General features: G+C 45.5%; 1 protein-coding gene across 1 annotated transcript in view; it reads left to right on the top strand.

The window, feature by feature from the left end:
* The window catches only part of CARMIL1 (capping protein regulator and myosin 1 linker 1), a 282,219-nt gene that overhangs the window by 191,623 nt on the left and 76,243 nt on the right, over positions 1 to 14,353 (top strand). The window contains exons 21-23 of the mRNA XM_077765769.1: positions 4,748 to 4,920; positions 6,469 to 6,537; positions 10,069 to 10,162. Coding sequence (XP_077621895.1) covers positions 4,748 to 4,920; positions 6,469 to 6,537; positions 10,069 to 10,162 — 336 coding nt within the window. The remainder of the gene's footprint in view (positions 1 to 4,747; positions 4,921 to 6,468; positions 6,538 to 10,068; positions 10,163 to 14,353) is intronic.

The raw sequence follows: 14,353 nt of genomic DNA, 5'->3' as shown, positions 1-14,353 counted from the left end.
AATATTTATGCTTTAGTTTAGTTATAGTATGTACTTAAAATTGTTTACTCTTCATTTGAACTGATTACTAATTAGAGGAAGAGTGTAACTAAAAGGTTAAAAGAAATATAAATTGACTCCGAAGCCCATCTTTTAATAAGACTTACTCCTTCCTCACTTTAGCTAATGCACTAATCTGCAAGCATGAATTACTTCAATCTAGTTGACATTATGACCTTATATCATGCTGAGAAACATATTGCTAGTGCGAATTTTGTCTAGTAATTATGTAGAATTAAAAGAGACTAAGAAAGTTGTCGAGCATCTTAAATTGCTTCAAGAGCTCTAGTACTTCTTATATTTTTATTCTCTTCGGTTGCTCCTGGCCAAGACCTGGTTCGGAGGAAAGAACTTAAATTTAATGTTTTATTTTATTGTTGAGAGAGAGAGAGAGAGAGAGAGACAGACAGACAGACAGAGCACGAGAAGGGGAGGGGCAGAGAGGGAGAGAGGGAGACAGAATCCAAAGCAGGTTCCAGGCTCTGAGTGGTCAACACAGAGCCTGACATGGGGCTCGAACCCATGACCCATGAGATTGTGACCTGAGCCAAAGTTGGACACTTAACCGAGTGAGCCACCCAGATGCCCCAAGAAATTTAATTTAATTTTTTAAAAATATTTTTATTTATTTCTAGGAGAGAGAGAGAGACAGCGTGAGCAGGGGAGGGTCAGAGAGAGAGAGAGATACAGACTCTGAAATAGGCTCCAGGCTCTGAGCTGGCAGTCAGCACAGAGCCCGACGTGGGGCTCGAGCCCACGAACCGTGAGATCGTGACCTAACGAAAGTCGGACACTTAACCGACTAAGCCACCCAGGCACCCCGAAATTTAATTTTAAATATCATCCTATTTTGCTGCCTTTTAGCGTGTATTAGAAAAAAGAAAAATAAAAGATATTATATGGACAAAGCAAAAACACTCTACTATGAATTCCTTTAACTTAAACCAGTGTATCTTAGATTTTGTACCTTATATTTTACTGATGCTCTTAAAGATTTTTGTCCACTTGTTATTTTAGTCCTGTTTGTCTACCAGTCGGCTTTTCTTGGTTCCTAAAATCCAAATCAGTTTGTATTCCTACAGTGAAGATTCACGTTATTCATGTTTTGTGATGGCTACTTTGTAGGTCATAAGAGTGATTTCCTATGTGAAACACGTGAGATACGACACATTTTTAAAAAGTGTCATTTCCCTTTTGAATTCGTGCAGTGTAGTGTCAAATTCTATTCTGACCGGACGCTGACTTTTGTGAGAAAAAGCTGAGGGGCCAGGAAAGCTGGAGCCTGGAACTTTCCCCTGTGTGCGCAGCCCTACGCTGGAGGGCGGGAGAAAGTTCTGTGGTCCTTCCCCTTTACTGTGTGGATATAATATCCAACCTCAGGGCTAGAAATGAAGCTTATTATTATTTAATGATTTTGAGCACTTCTCTTTGTCCTTGTTTGCTAACAGACTCTGTATTGTGTTACTTTTATGTGGGACTATTAAAGTTAGGGGCATAAATCAGAATTTATGCAGTTTTGCATGTTTGGATTTGACTTTCTACCACCCTGCTTTGAGTTTCTGATTCTAGTATTGGTCCAGTATTAAAAGATTGAGGAAGCTACTATTGCAGAATCACACTTAATATTCATCCCCAAATACTTGTTTCTTAGCACATATTTTAGAAAAATTTCTTTTTTTTTGGAAAGCATATTGTAACATTTCATGTTTTGCTTATCACATGAGGGTCTTTCATTTCTATAATTTCAGAAGTCTCTTCCTTAAAAACAAATTTGAGGTATTTAAAACACACCTCAAAACGTGTTTGTGGGTGGTAAAGTCTGCCGTGTCAGTATGATTCCTGTCAAGGTACGAGTTCTAGGAGTGTGGTGCTAATAATATACAGTGGAAAAGCTCTGTATGTTCGTGTCATTGACGAGCAGGTGGCTTTTTCAAAGGGCAACCACCTTCTCTTTTTCTACTCCTGAGTTGGGAATGTGCACAATTCAGAATGATTAGGAGCTGAGTCTTAGGACTCTAAAACTTCCACCGGTACCTGATACAACCGGTTTCTCTTTTTATTTTAGTTTTTAAGATAATGACAGTTATCTCTTGCTTTCTACATTCTGACCTTGCGCTTCCAAAGCGCATTCTCTGAAAGCCCAGGGAATACTCTGTTCGCCCTGTGTTGCGTATTATGTCTGGCTGGAAAAGCTAGACGCCCGTGGGCTCCAGTGTCACCTTCAGCTATAGACAGTGGTTGTCAGATGACCGTGGCCAGAGCCTCCAGACGGTAACGCCGAGGGGCCAGGAAGACAGGGGATCTTGTTTTGAAGCATTCCATGCAAACTCACGCCATAACCAGCGGAAGCGAATGTGCTTCCCCGGGGAGTGCCTGTAGCAAGGAGACAGATTCTCAGATTAAGCTGTGTTCAGCTTACATAGCTCTTATGTTCAGCTATGAAAAGAAACAGGAAGATTCCGAATAGTCATGTTACGGGCAAGCGCAATAAATCAGGAAGGGATGACCTTATAAATATGCATGCAATTCAGGCTCTGTTCGCATTAATGACTCTGCCTATTATTTTTAAGTGTTAACTGGGGTGTATTAGAGTTTGAATATAGTCCTGGAATTGGAGCTTCCTAGCTCGGAGACTTGGCAGCTTTCCAGTATTAAGAAGAAGCTGTAATACATCATTTTTGTGGAAGTCGAATAGAGATTATTGAAATGATGAGAGATGTGATTATAGCTTTTTATTAAAGGAACACTGCATTTGTTTTCATTTAAAGCATTAAGTTTCCCAAGTCTGAAGCATTTTGGTTAAGTTTTTTCTGTTTCCTTGAGCATAAGATCTTAGGAAAACTAAAACAATCTCACTGAACCTGCCAGAGTCTAACACAGGCTTTCTGGTTTTAATTGCCTTAGCACTTACCATGCCAGTAACTTTAAAAAATTTGATTCGGAGGCGCCTGGATGGCTCATTTGGACACTCATTAAGTGCCCGACTGCAGCTCAGGTCATGATCTCACAGTTTGTGGGTTCAAGGCCCGCGTTGGGCTCCGTGCTGAATGCTTGCTCAGAGCCTGGAGCCTACTTTGGATTCTGTGTCTCCTTCTCTCTCTGCCCCTCCCCACTCATGCTCTGTCTCACTCTATCTCTCAAAAATACATAAATGTAAAACCAAAAAAAATTTTTTTAATAAAAAATGTGATTCAAATTTTTTAAAAATTGAATCAAATTACTACATTACCTTTTGATTTTCCCATGGCTCTGTTAAGCTTGGAGAACGTGGTTGAATTGGGACACTGAGGACAGTAAGTATGGTGACCTGGTAAACCTGGACTCAGGCACATCATACTCTTCGTGGCGGTCTGAGTCTTGAAACTGTCAGCACCATCGTCTGCTTCCTGCAGTCTTTCAGCACATGTGCCGTGGACAAGTCGGTGTCCCGTGGCCGAGTGGACACGCTGTGCGTGTGGGTCGTGCAGACCACCGGGCACATCTTGAGAATGCCAATCCCATGGGCCACGGGGGAACGTAGCTGTTTCCGGTATCCATTTCCCTGCGATGTCAGACTGAAGGGAGTAAGCTCCTAGAACCGTCTAGTATGGCTGGGCCCGTGGAGACCACCTTAAGCAACCCAGAAGACAACCTCATCCCCCAGGGAGGTCTGCGTTCTGGCTCTCAGAGCCACATTGGTTCAGGCTCTGGAATTTCCACCACTTTATGATTTCAGTCATGGCAGAATTCAGGGATTGCAAATTCCGATGCCTACGGGGGTAGGAAGGTAACATAAATAGGAAAAGGGAACTCGGTAGGGAGCCCTCCTCATTTTTTGGCTGCCTCTGGACCAGGTGGCTTTCAGTCTTTTGCATAAATGGACAGTGAGTGGGCTGGTGTGGATTCACCATGCAGCTTATGATAATAAAAAAAGTCACAGATGTCTGACTTTTCCTCTCTTTTAAAACATTGTGTGTCTTCTGATTGGTACTTATAAAGCTAAGAGTGATCATCACAAAGGTCGGGGATAAACTTCGGGTGGCAACATTGTGTAGGAGCTCAGAGCACAAGATATGGAACCAGACTCCGGTTCCATTCAGCTGCTTTCTGACTGTGTGGCCTCGGTTGGGTCACTCAACCTTTCTGTGCCTCATTTGGAAATGGGGACAGCAGTACTGAATACCGAAATACATAAGCATCGGGCTGCTGGGAACCCATCGTGTGAGAAAATGCATGTAAGAAGCTTGAACAGTAGTTAAGGATAGTACATGTTCGGTAAATGTCAGCTATTCATAATCTTGGCTGGTTTTTATTTTGCATTTGTCCTCTGCTAGTATTTTAAGATGTCATTTCACCTTGCATAAAAATAAAATGGGTAAAAGGGATAGCTTAGCTGTACAGAAGGTCGGAAATTTTCTCGTACTATTTTTATTTATTTCTTCCCGTCCTGTACTTCAAAAGAGCTGGCATCCGCCCCTCTGGGCATCTTTGCACGCTTCCCTTAGGAGAGAGAAGACCACTGTCCAGCCCTGAAACACAAGCCCTCCACGTTTGACTGCAAAGGTCCATTTTATCCAGAACCGTCAGGGGCCCATCCATTGGCATCATTTAGCCAGAAATTTCAACACTTGGGAGTGTGCGCACTGGGAACCTCCTCTGGTGGTTTCTCCATGGAATGGGGCACCGAGAGTGGTGGCTGCCTCGGTGAGACTCATCGTTCCCTCCACAGCCTCTGCAGTCCTTATCCCTGGCTGACTCGAAGCTCAAGACCGAGGTCACCATCATCATCAATGCCCTGGGAAGTAACACCTCCCTGACCAAAGTGGACATCAGTGGGAACGGAATGGGGGACATGGGAGCGAAGATGCTGGCCAAGGCGCTGCAGATCAACACCAAGCTCAGGTACGCGGGTCTGGTGCTCGGCCCTGGGGCATGGGTGCTTGCCCTAAGGAGGGCCCTAGAAAGCCCTGGAGAAGATTCTGGCCCCCAAGCATTGGAAAGCTGACCGTGTCCCAGTGGGGGCTGAGTTTCCCATCGGGCCAAGTGGGGAGAAGAGGCAACAGTTTGCAAGTCTTTTTGTCAAAGTGTAGAGGGGGGAGGGTGTCCCACATTTAGACCCAGTGAGTTGTACGGACTGTTGTCTTAAAGATTTGCATTGTGCCCTGAAGCCTGACCGGGAACCGGTACGGTGTCCTCCTTGACACCAGGGTGGACAGCTGTGCGCGGACAGCAGAGGAGCACAGGAGGGTTATGCAGGCAGTGCCAGTGAGCAGAGCTGAGAGACCGAAGGAGCCAAATGAGGCGCTTCCCTGTACTTGGCAGTGAGCCCGACATCTTGCCTCCCTCCCCACTGCTGCCCGTATAAAGGCTTAAAAGCCAAGGGACACAGGTTCACTGGTTCAAAGGCAAGTTCATGAATGGCTGCTAACTATTCTGTTTAGTGGCTTTCCTCCACATGTAGTGTTTCCAAGTGTGGCTTTTCTTAAGGACTAGCTTCGTGGTAACCACTCTATTAAGGACCACGGCGCCAGCCGTCCTTCGGACAGATCCCACCGCTACCTAATCTGGCAGTCTGGTTAATGAAGAGTTGATTCACATTGTTCTTCAGGGGCTCTTTCTTGATGTTTCCGGATGCTTCCCTTGCTCTCCTGAACCTTCTGTCTAAACTGAAGCCAGAAGCCAGATACTGTAGAACTTTTCTCTGAAGGTCAGGGTATGTGTAAAGAAGGTCACTGGGGATCAGGAAGGGAAACCAATTAGGGGTGTGATTCTTGGGTCAGACAGCTAAACGCTGGTTCGTGTGTCAGGTGAGCTGACAAACACTAAAATACCTCTGAAGTACTCACATTCTCAAAGTAAAATGGTACTTCTCTTCCAAAATAGATTTTGTGTTTAAAAAGTAAACAGCCTTCTATTTATAGAAACGGAGGCTTTACCAGTGAGCGCAGGACCTGAGATGGCTGATCCTAGCACCTCAGGGCCATGATGGAAACATAAGATGATATGACAGGATCCCTTCTAGTTGTTTAGGATGGAAAAAAGTCTCATTACCTGAAATTCTTTGGTTTGGACAAGGGACTCTTTAGCATCTTTTATAAACAGCTCCAGATGTGGATATTAGAATATTACTTGCAGAATAGAGGGAGAGTATCTGAGAAATCAGGTTCTGTCGTCTTCTGGCTGCACAGCATCCGGTAAGTTAATGGTACGTTAATGAGTGTGCTGTTCGAGTATGGTTTTTTCATACTACGTGAGCAGTAAATGAGTTAAGCACCTAATGTGGGAGGAAATGCTCATCCTTGCTCTGCTAACAACTGAGTTGAATGTTCTTCCTTGCTTACTGTGCTAAAATACCTACATAATGTTGTCTGCGAGAATTCGTCTTCAGGGCAGAATTATTTCCTCTGCGGCTGAATGTCTGATCATTCCTGTGATTTGGTTTTCAAACAGGACCGTGATTTGGGACAAGAACAACATCACCGCACAAGGCTTTCAGGATATAGCTGTTGCCATGGAGAAGTAAGTGTGTCAGGCCGTCTGTCTGAAACACCACAGGCACCAGTGGTGTCTGTTAGCCACTGTTAGGGCCACTGGACTGGGAATCAGAAGGTCCGGGTCTGAGTTAGCCGAGCTCCTAACCAGCTGCGGGAGCTGGGAAAGCATCAACTTCCTTCCGGTGCGAATGGCTTCCTGTGTTCGGTGAGGGCAGAGATGCACCATCGGGCGGTGAAACGTGACCACAGGACGGTCAGCTTGTCTTCTGTGGTAGTTCCACGTTCTGTTTCCATCGGGTTTTGCTTTATTTTGCCCGTTATGACAACTCTGTATCCAGTGAAGAGAAGAAAGCTGAGGTCCAGAAAATAAATACAAAATTGCGGTGGGGCACCCGGTCGGTTGAGCATCCAACTTCAGCTCAGGTCATGATCTCGTGGTGTGTGAGTTCGAGCCCTGCGTCGGGCTCTGTGCTGACAGCTGGGAGCCTGGAGCTTGCTTCGGATTCTGTGTCTCCCTCTCTCTCTGCCCCTCCCCTACTCTTGCTCTCTGTCTCTCTTTCAAAAATAAGTAAACATTAAAGAAATTTAATAAAACGTTTTTTTAATGAAATTGAGAAGCAGCAGGCTGATTTGTCTCATTACCATAAAAGGCTTTATTGCCGTAGTAACTAAAGTCTGCAGTTATTATTAATTGTCACATTTACTTTCCCAGTAAACGAAATGAGGCAATGATACAAAGATGGCTGGAAGAAATTCTAGAAGTCTGGTTCTTTGCGAGCTCTTCAGCCCTCATATTGTATTCTAAAGACAGACATGACCAAAGAGGATTTACAGCATTAAAAAGGAGAGGTCACAAGATGTGGGCGGGAAATACGGAGCTAGCAGCATAAAAGCCAGTCCCCTGGGGAAGAGGCTGGCGTCCTTGTTACTTGTGTTCTTCTCCCAGATGCCCCTTCATGTATGAGGCCTTCCAGGCGGGGCTCTCGTGCCCACCATGGCATCATGGATACCGCCCTGGGCCTCGAATCCAGAGCTCTCCGGTCAGTCTATGGCTCCGGCGTCAACAAGCCTTTCCTCTTGAGCAGAGCACTGCACCCTTCTGATCAATGCTTCTGTATAAAGTGGGGAAGTCGGAGTAAATTACCCGAAGTGCCTTCCAGTTCTAAATCCCAGGGTTCTGATCTAGCCATGGGGTCACAGTTGCCACCCGGGTAGGCTGCAGCCCACGCTGGATTTGGGAGAAGCCAGGAGCATGCATCCCCCAGAACCCACCATCTCCAGACGACGGAAGGGCTCCCCGGGGGACAGGCTGTCAGGTGTGCTGTGCTCCAAGACACCAGGCTCAGCATCACAGGTTGTTTAAAGAAAGTGTGCAGGTTCAGGAGCACGATCGTGGTGGGACGAGGGAGGGGAAACTCTTCACAGCTGCAAAAAAGATATGTTCGTGTCTCTGCGTTTCATTTGGCGAGCTCCTCTTAAACCAAACAAAACAGTTTTGCTAAAACAAAGTTAAGGTAAACATTGAAGTGATAGAAATAACAGCGTTTTTCTTTCTTTTTTTTAATAATTTCTTGGAGAGCCTGGGGGGCTCAGTCGGCTGAGTGTCCTACTTGGGCTCAGGTCATGATCTCATGGTTTGTGGGTTTGAACCCCGCATCGGGGCTCTGTGCTGACAGCTCAGAGCCTGGAGCGGTGTCTCTCTCTCTGACCCTCCCCTGCTCACGCTGTCTCTCTCTCTCTCTCTCTCTCTCTCTCTCAGAAATGAATAAAACATTTAAAAAATTTTTAAATAATTTTTTTAAGTTTATTTATTTATTTTGAGAGAGAGAGAGACCAGGGGAGGGACAGAGAGAGAGAGGAAGGGAGAGAATCCCAAGCAGGCTCCACGCTGCCACCACAGAGCCCTACATGGGGCGTGGTCTCACGAACCATGAAATTGTGACTGGAGCTGAAATCAAGAGTCAGACACTTAGCCAACTGAGCCACCCAGCGCCCCAGTAACAGCCTTTTTCTTTGCTGGCTCTTGTAGGTTAAGCTGTCCTCAGTTGGACTGAAGCACCTTTTCCGTCAGATAACAGCCATATAGATGACTGCTGTTATTAGGATGATTGCCTATTTTCTCTTAGTTTTTCGTGATTAGTACCTTATGTTAGGAATTCGTTGTTGGCTTACTCTTCTAGCAGAGGTCACCTGAATATCCCCAGGAATCACGTTGTGAGTGCTGCTTAGTGTTTAGAGACCTAGGACAAGGCAGTTGTGACCTTGCGGTCCCAGTGCTCTGGGAGAACACCCCACTTGTCACCGTGTGACCCAGAGGTCATTGTTCCTGAGTGTCCTGTGGTGGGAGTGGGCAGGGGGCTTGGGGTGGGAGAGAGGAGGCTTCTCCGGGGCCAGTTTGAGGATGAGTGCGGGCACCTGGCAACTTGTAGCAAGGTCAAGGTCAAAAGTGAGGGTGCAGACTCCGAGGTGGGTGTGGTTTCGTCCCACGAAGATGACTCCACCTTGCACTCTGGCATCTCTCCAGCTGGTCAGCAGTGGGGGATAATGTACGGACATGATTTTCTGCCAGTGGCTTCATCTGGAGTTGAGAGCCCAGTGGACGTGGCCACGTGTGAATCAGACCACGGGGACCTGCAGAGGTCAGGGGGTGGAGGCGGGCGGGAGGCCCGAGTGAAGCAGCTTCTCTGAAGACAGCGCTGCTGTTGGGCTTCTTACGTGTGTCGTAGGGGCACAGAGCCGAAGCAGACTCTTGTGGCTGCTGATGTCTTGCTGTGCACGCAGGCACTCTGCTTTCATTTGTGGTTTTCCTCTATCCGTCTGGATCTGACTTTGACACGTCATCACCGTGGTCCTCGGGCTACGTTCCGAGCTGCTGACCGCTAAAGCCCACGTAGCAAGCTGCTGGCGGACTTCTCTACCGGCCTTTCTCTCCATCCGTCTTTGCAGTCCCAGGTTGAAAATCTGGTTTTGAAACCAACAAAGCCAGGCACCTCACCATCGTGTGTCTTACAAAATTGCGCCAACTGACGAGGTTGCCCGTGGTACCAGGCACACGGGGACTGAGAAGGCGGGCCTGTAATATGGGGCCCTAAGATAGTCTGTTGGCTTAGAATTTTCTAAGACAGTCTGGTAGCTGTCTCTGGGTTTTAAAAAAGAGTGTTTAGTTAAGGCCTTAGGATGTTCGTTCTTTCTTTCTTTCTTTCTTTCTTTCTTTCTTTCTTTCTTCCTTTTTCTTTCTTTCTTTCTTTCTTTTCTTTCTTTTCTTTCTTTCTTTCTTTCTTTTCCTTCCTTCCTTCCTTCCTTCCTTTTTTAACATTTATTTATTTTTGAGAGACAGAGCACAACTTGGGGAGGGGCAGAGAAAGAGAGAGGGAAACACAGAATCTGAAGCAGGCTCCAGGCTCTGAGCTGTCTGTGCAGAGCCCAATGCAGGGCTTGAACCTATGTACTATGAGATCATGACCTGAGCACAAGTTGGACACTTAACCAACTGAGCCACCCAGGCACCTTGGTAGGATGTTATTTCTAAATAAACATGGCTTTCTCCTTTTTCTAGGAACTACACACTGAGATTTATGCCAATTCCTATGTATGATGCGTCTCAAGCTCTAAAAACAAACCCTGAAAAAACAGAAGAGGCCTTGCAAAAGGTATTGGAGATTCAATAGCTTAATTATAATTTCGCGTTTGAATTGAGTTCTCTTAGGAATATTTCTGAACATATGACCAGTACTTTGTATTTTACAAAGCTTTTTTCACATGAGCTTATATTCTTGGCGATCATAACTGGCAATGCATGGTTAAGGGAGGAATAACCTAAGAAAGACGAGAATTGGTCATGGAATTTAAGTGGAATCACATCCTTACAACATCAGCCTGCCAGAGCTTACGCACAGAGAACGTCTTGTGCGTCCTTCAGAGAGTGTGTGGAACTGAATGTCAGCTAGCACAACCTTTATCCTCCCCAGCTAGAACCTTCCTTCCTTATTAAGAAATGTAGGATATGAATGAGATCTCTTTTTACCATCTTTGTTTATAAATGTGTTTAATCCCGTGCGTATTCCAACCTCCTTTCTGGCAACCCTGGAGGATGATCGGGATGTCCCCATTCAAAGTCCAGCCATCTGTGGTGCCTGTGACCCCACCGTCTCTGCCTGTGTGGGAACTTGCCCTAGGAGTGAGTCTCTCACTCTGCCGTATCTCCGTCCTTCTCTTTCTGCGGTTATGGTTATCCTTCTTGATTTTTACATATGCTCAAGGACTTCCCATCCCAAGAAGCCTACCCCGCCTTTACTATAGTGGTAGCTGGGGAGTCTTTGAAATCTTTCCTCCCTCTTTGTCCTTTCGTCTGGTGGGACCGTCCAGCCTCACAAGCTTGACTTTTCTTTCCTGCGTCTTCCACAGCCATGAAGAGTCATCAAATTTAGATTCTGTAGCATCAACCCCTTGATTAGATCTATTCCCATCTCTTCGTATTACAGATGCTCATGTTCAAACCTCATCATTTCTCATCAGGATCATTACCTCCTCTTGTCTGTCAAAGAGCCATCTTATTTCACGGCACATTGGAACAGACTAACATCGTCAGCCCAACTCTCCCCAGTCCATCCCTCCCCAGTGGCTTTTAGAATAAAGCCTGCTCTCCTTGAATTGGCATAAAATTCTGCCCAGGATCCACTTCCTGCCCCCTGCCACCTCATATCTTACCGGCCCCGCCTCTTTGCTTTGCTCTACTTTCGGGATCTTGTTAGAGATGCAGATTCGTGGGTCTCAGAAATGAGGGTGGGACTCAGCAACCTGCATCCGTACGAGCTCTCCTTGGCTACAAATCTGAGAATCCGGCTCTGATCTCAGTGATCCTCATATGTCCCCCCACTGTGCGTGTCTGTTGAGATTGAAGACAGGTGTCCGCTTGTCGGGAAGACTCCTCGGAGCCTCTTCCTCCCCCGTGTGGGAGGCTCCTCAGAATTTCCTGTGCTTGGCTGTCCCTGGCTTTGTGCCATCGAGGAAGTTACCTGACTCCATTATTTTTTTCTCCTGGTGACTATGAACTCGTCAAAGGCAGAGCCTATGTATTTTTCTTCTTTTTAGATTTTTCAGCAGCTGGTACAGTACGTGGCATGCATGTTGGTTGCTGCTTAGACTTTGTTGGATAAAAGAGAATAAGGTTAGGGGTTGGGGGCAGGGAAGGCTGTGATGTGGCCACAGAAATCATCCAAGATTCACATTCAGAAGATCTGACTAGATCAAACTCTTTTCAGCTTTGTGACTCCCGTAAGTTACTTAATTTTTCTGAACTTGGTTTCATCTGTATAAAACATACAGCTAGACAGTAACTATGTTTAGCTGACATTTAACATACAATTCATGCTGGGTGTCTGACACTGTTATAAGTGCCTTACATAAATTAACACCGGTAATCTATAAAGTAAATCCATGAGATAGGTTTGTTAAAGCCCCATTTTGCACATAAGAAAATCGAAAGGCAGGATAACCAAATAATTTGCCTGTGGTGCTAATGGGGACCGAACCAGGTAGTGTCTGTGAGAGGCAATTTATAAACCACAGAGCAACATAAAAATGTTAGATGGCTTTATATTTTCTCCCAAAGATCTTGGCAACTTGTAACAAAAGACACGTCCTAGAGATACCAGGCTTCTGGTTTCAGACTTGGCAGGTGAGGAGCTTGGCACTGGCCACTCCCATCTTCACAACAGGAAGTAAAGCCGAACAGACAGGAGATCGGTGACTCCTTAGATCCTTCAGAGAATTGAGGCTGCAAAGTGAACGGTCACCGTGGGAGCCGGGCGGTTGGGGATACAGAGGATCCCGGAGAATCAGAGCTGAGAGTGGCGACCCAAGGACAGAAGCTGATGGGCGCGGTGACTCAGAGGAATGCCTAAATGGCAACTGAGGAATTGCCGGAGGCTCAGTGTAGATGGGTTGAGGAGTTCAAAACTGCCAGGGGCCCCGTCTTAGCGAGGCCCTAACCCTCTCATGGGCCTCCCCTTTAAGAGCCCCACCAAGTTATCGTGGGAAAGACCCGAGAAAAATCCCTTCGTGTTTCTGGCCGGGAGAAAGAGACAGGTAACCATTTTGAAATCCACCCAGAGGGTGCTTTTGTCTGGACCAAAGGCTTACACTTATCTGACCTAGTGGAAGAGAGTTCAGCAAGCCCAGCCCCTCTAGCCTTCCTGTTTCAAGTAAGGGAAGAAAAAACATGGCCAAGAAACACTTCAGCAGGTCACAGCCCAGGGACTCGGGCCCACTAAACCCTAAATATAATCATAACAATACAGAATGATTCCCTGCAACACCTCAGTACCCCATCAGTATAGTAATGGATTACAGTTGAGCAAACCTGTCAGACGCTCTGTTTAAGAAGGGGTTTCTAGGGAAACCCCCAAATAACTAGGGAGATAAAAACAGGACATGGGAAGAAGTTAAAGCCTCTTACACATACAGCTATGGCAGACATTCCGCATAACCCAGCTTCTAGCCAGATTAACATAAAATAGCATATTAAAAGCCTGATTACCTCAGTTTCTATTACCAGGTACATCATATCCAGTTTTTGCCCAAAAAAATCCAAGCCACATTAAAAGGCAGGAAAAACGGTACGAGGAGATAAAGCAAACATGAGAACCAGACTCAGTTTGACACAGATATTGGAATCACCAGAGAATTTAAAATCACTGATTAGTGTGTTGAGGGCTGTAATGGAAAAGTAGACAGAGAGATAGAGACTCTAAGAAAAAAATGAAAAGGAAATAACTAGACATCAAAAACACCGTAACAGAAATGAGAAATGCCTTTTATGAGCTCATTAGTGGACTGCACACAGCTGAGGAAAGAACTGTTGAGCCTGAAGATATGTCAGTAGAAACTTTCCCAAACAGAAAAGCAACGAAGGAAAAAGGAATGGGGGAGACACCAGAGCAGAATATTCCCTAACTATGGGACAGTGACACCCGTGGAATGAGAATGCCCGAAGAAGAAGAAATTCAAGGGAACGGAAGAAATAGTTGAAATCATGATGGCTGAGAATTTCCCAGAATTAGTGACCGACACCAAATCACAGATCAAGGAATCTCAGAGAACACCAAGCGGGATACATATCAAAGAAATCTACATATAGGCATGCCATATTTAAACTGCAAAAAACCAAATACAAGAGAAAATCTTGAAAGAAGGCAGACAGGGTGAAAAACTCCTTACATACTGAGAAATAAGGATAAGAATTATATCAGCCTTTGCATCAGAAATCCTGCAAACAAGAAGAAAGTGGGCTCTGGGGCTCCTGGGTGACTCAGTTAAGCGTCCAACTTGGGCTCATGATCTCGCATTTCGTGGGTTTAAGCCCCACATCAGGCTCTATGGTGACAGCTTGGAGCCTGGAACCTGTTTCAGATTCTGTGTCTCTCTCTCTGCCCCTGCCCTGCGCATGCTCTGTCTTTGTCTCTGTCTCTCTCTCAAAAATAAATTTTAAAAAATTTAATTAAAAAAAGAAGAAAGTGGACTGAAATATTTAAAGTTTGAAAGAAAAAAATCTAGCAACCTAGAAATCTGTATCTAGCAACATCTTTCTTCAAACGTAAAGGAGAAATGAAGACATGCAGAGTCAGTGGTGCTATAAGGGGTGAGAGGAGAGATTGATGATGCTCTCTTATAAGGATCCTGCAGCGCTTGCAAAGTGGCACAGCATTCTGTGATGTGGGCGTGGAATAGTTGCATATTGCAAAGTCTAGGGCAACCACTGAAAATTTTATTTTATTTTTTATTTAAACATTTTTTAATGTTTATTTTTGAGAGACAGAGAGCGAGGGGGGGGGATGGGCACA

Source organism: Crocuta crocuta, unplaced genomic scaffold (genome assembly GCF_008692635.1).
Source record: "Crocuta crocuta isolate KB4526 unplaced genomic scaffold, BGI_CrCroc_1.0 scaffold811, whole genome shotgun sequence".
In the NCBI taxonomy this organism is placed as follows: Eukaryota; Metazoa; Chordata; class Mammalia; order Carnivora; family Hyaenidae; genus Crocuta; species Crocuta crocuta.
The sequence above is the reverse complement of the archived record's forward strand: the minus strand, read 5'-3'. Positions and strand labels throughout refer to the sequence as shown.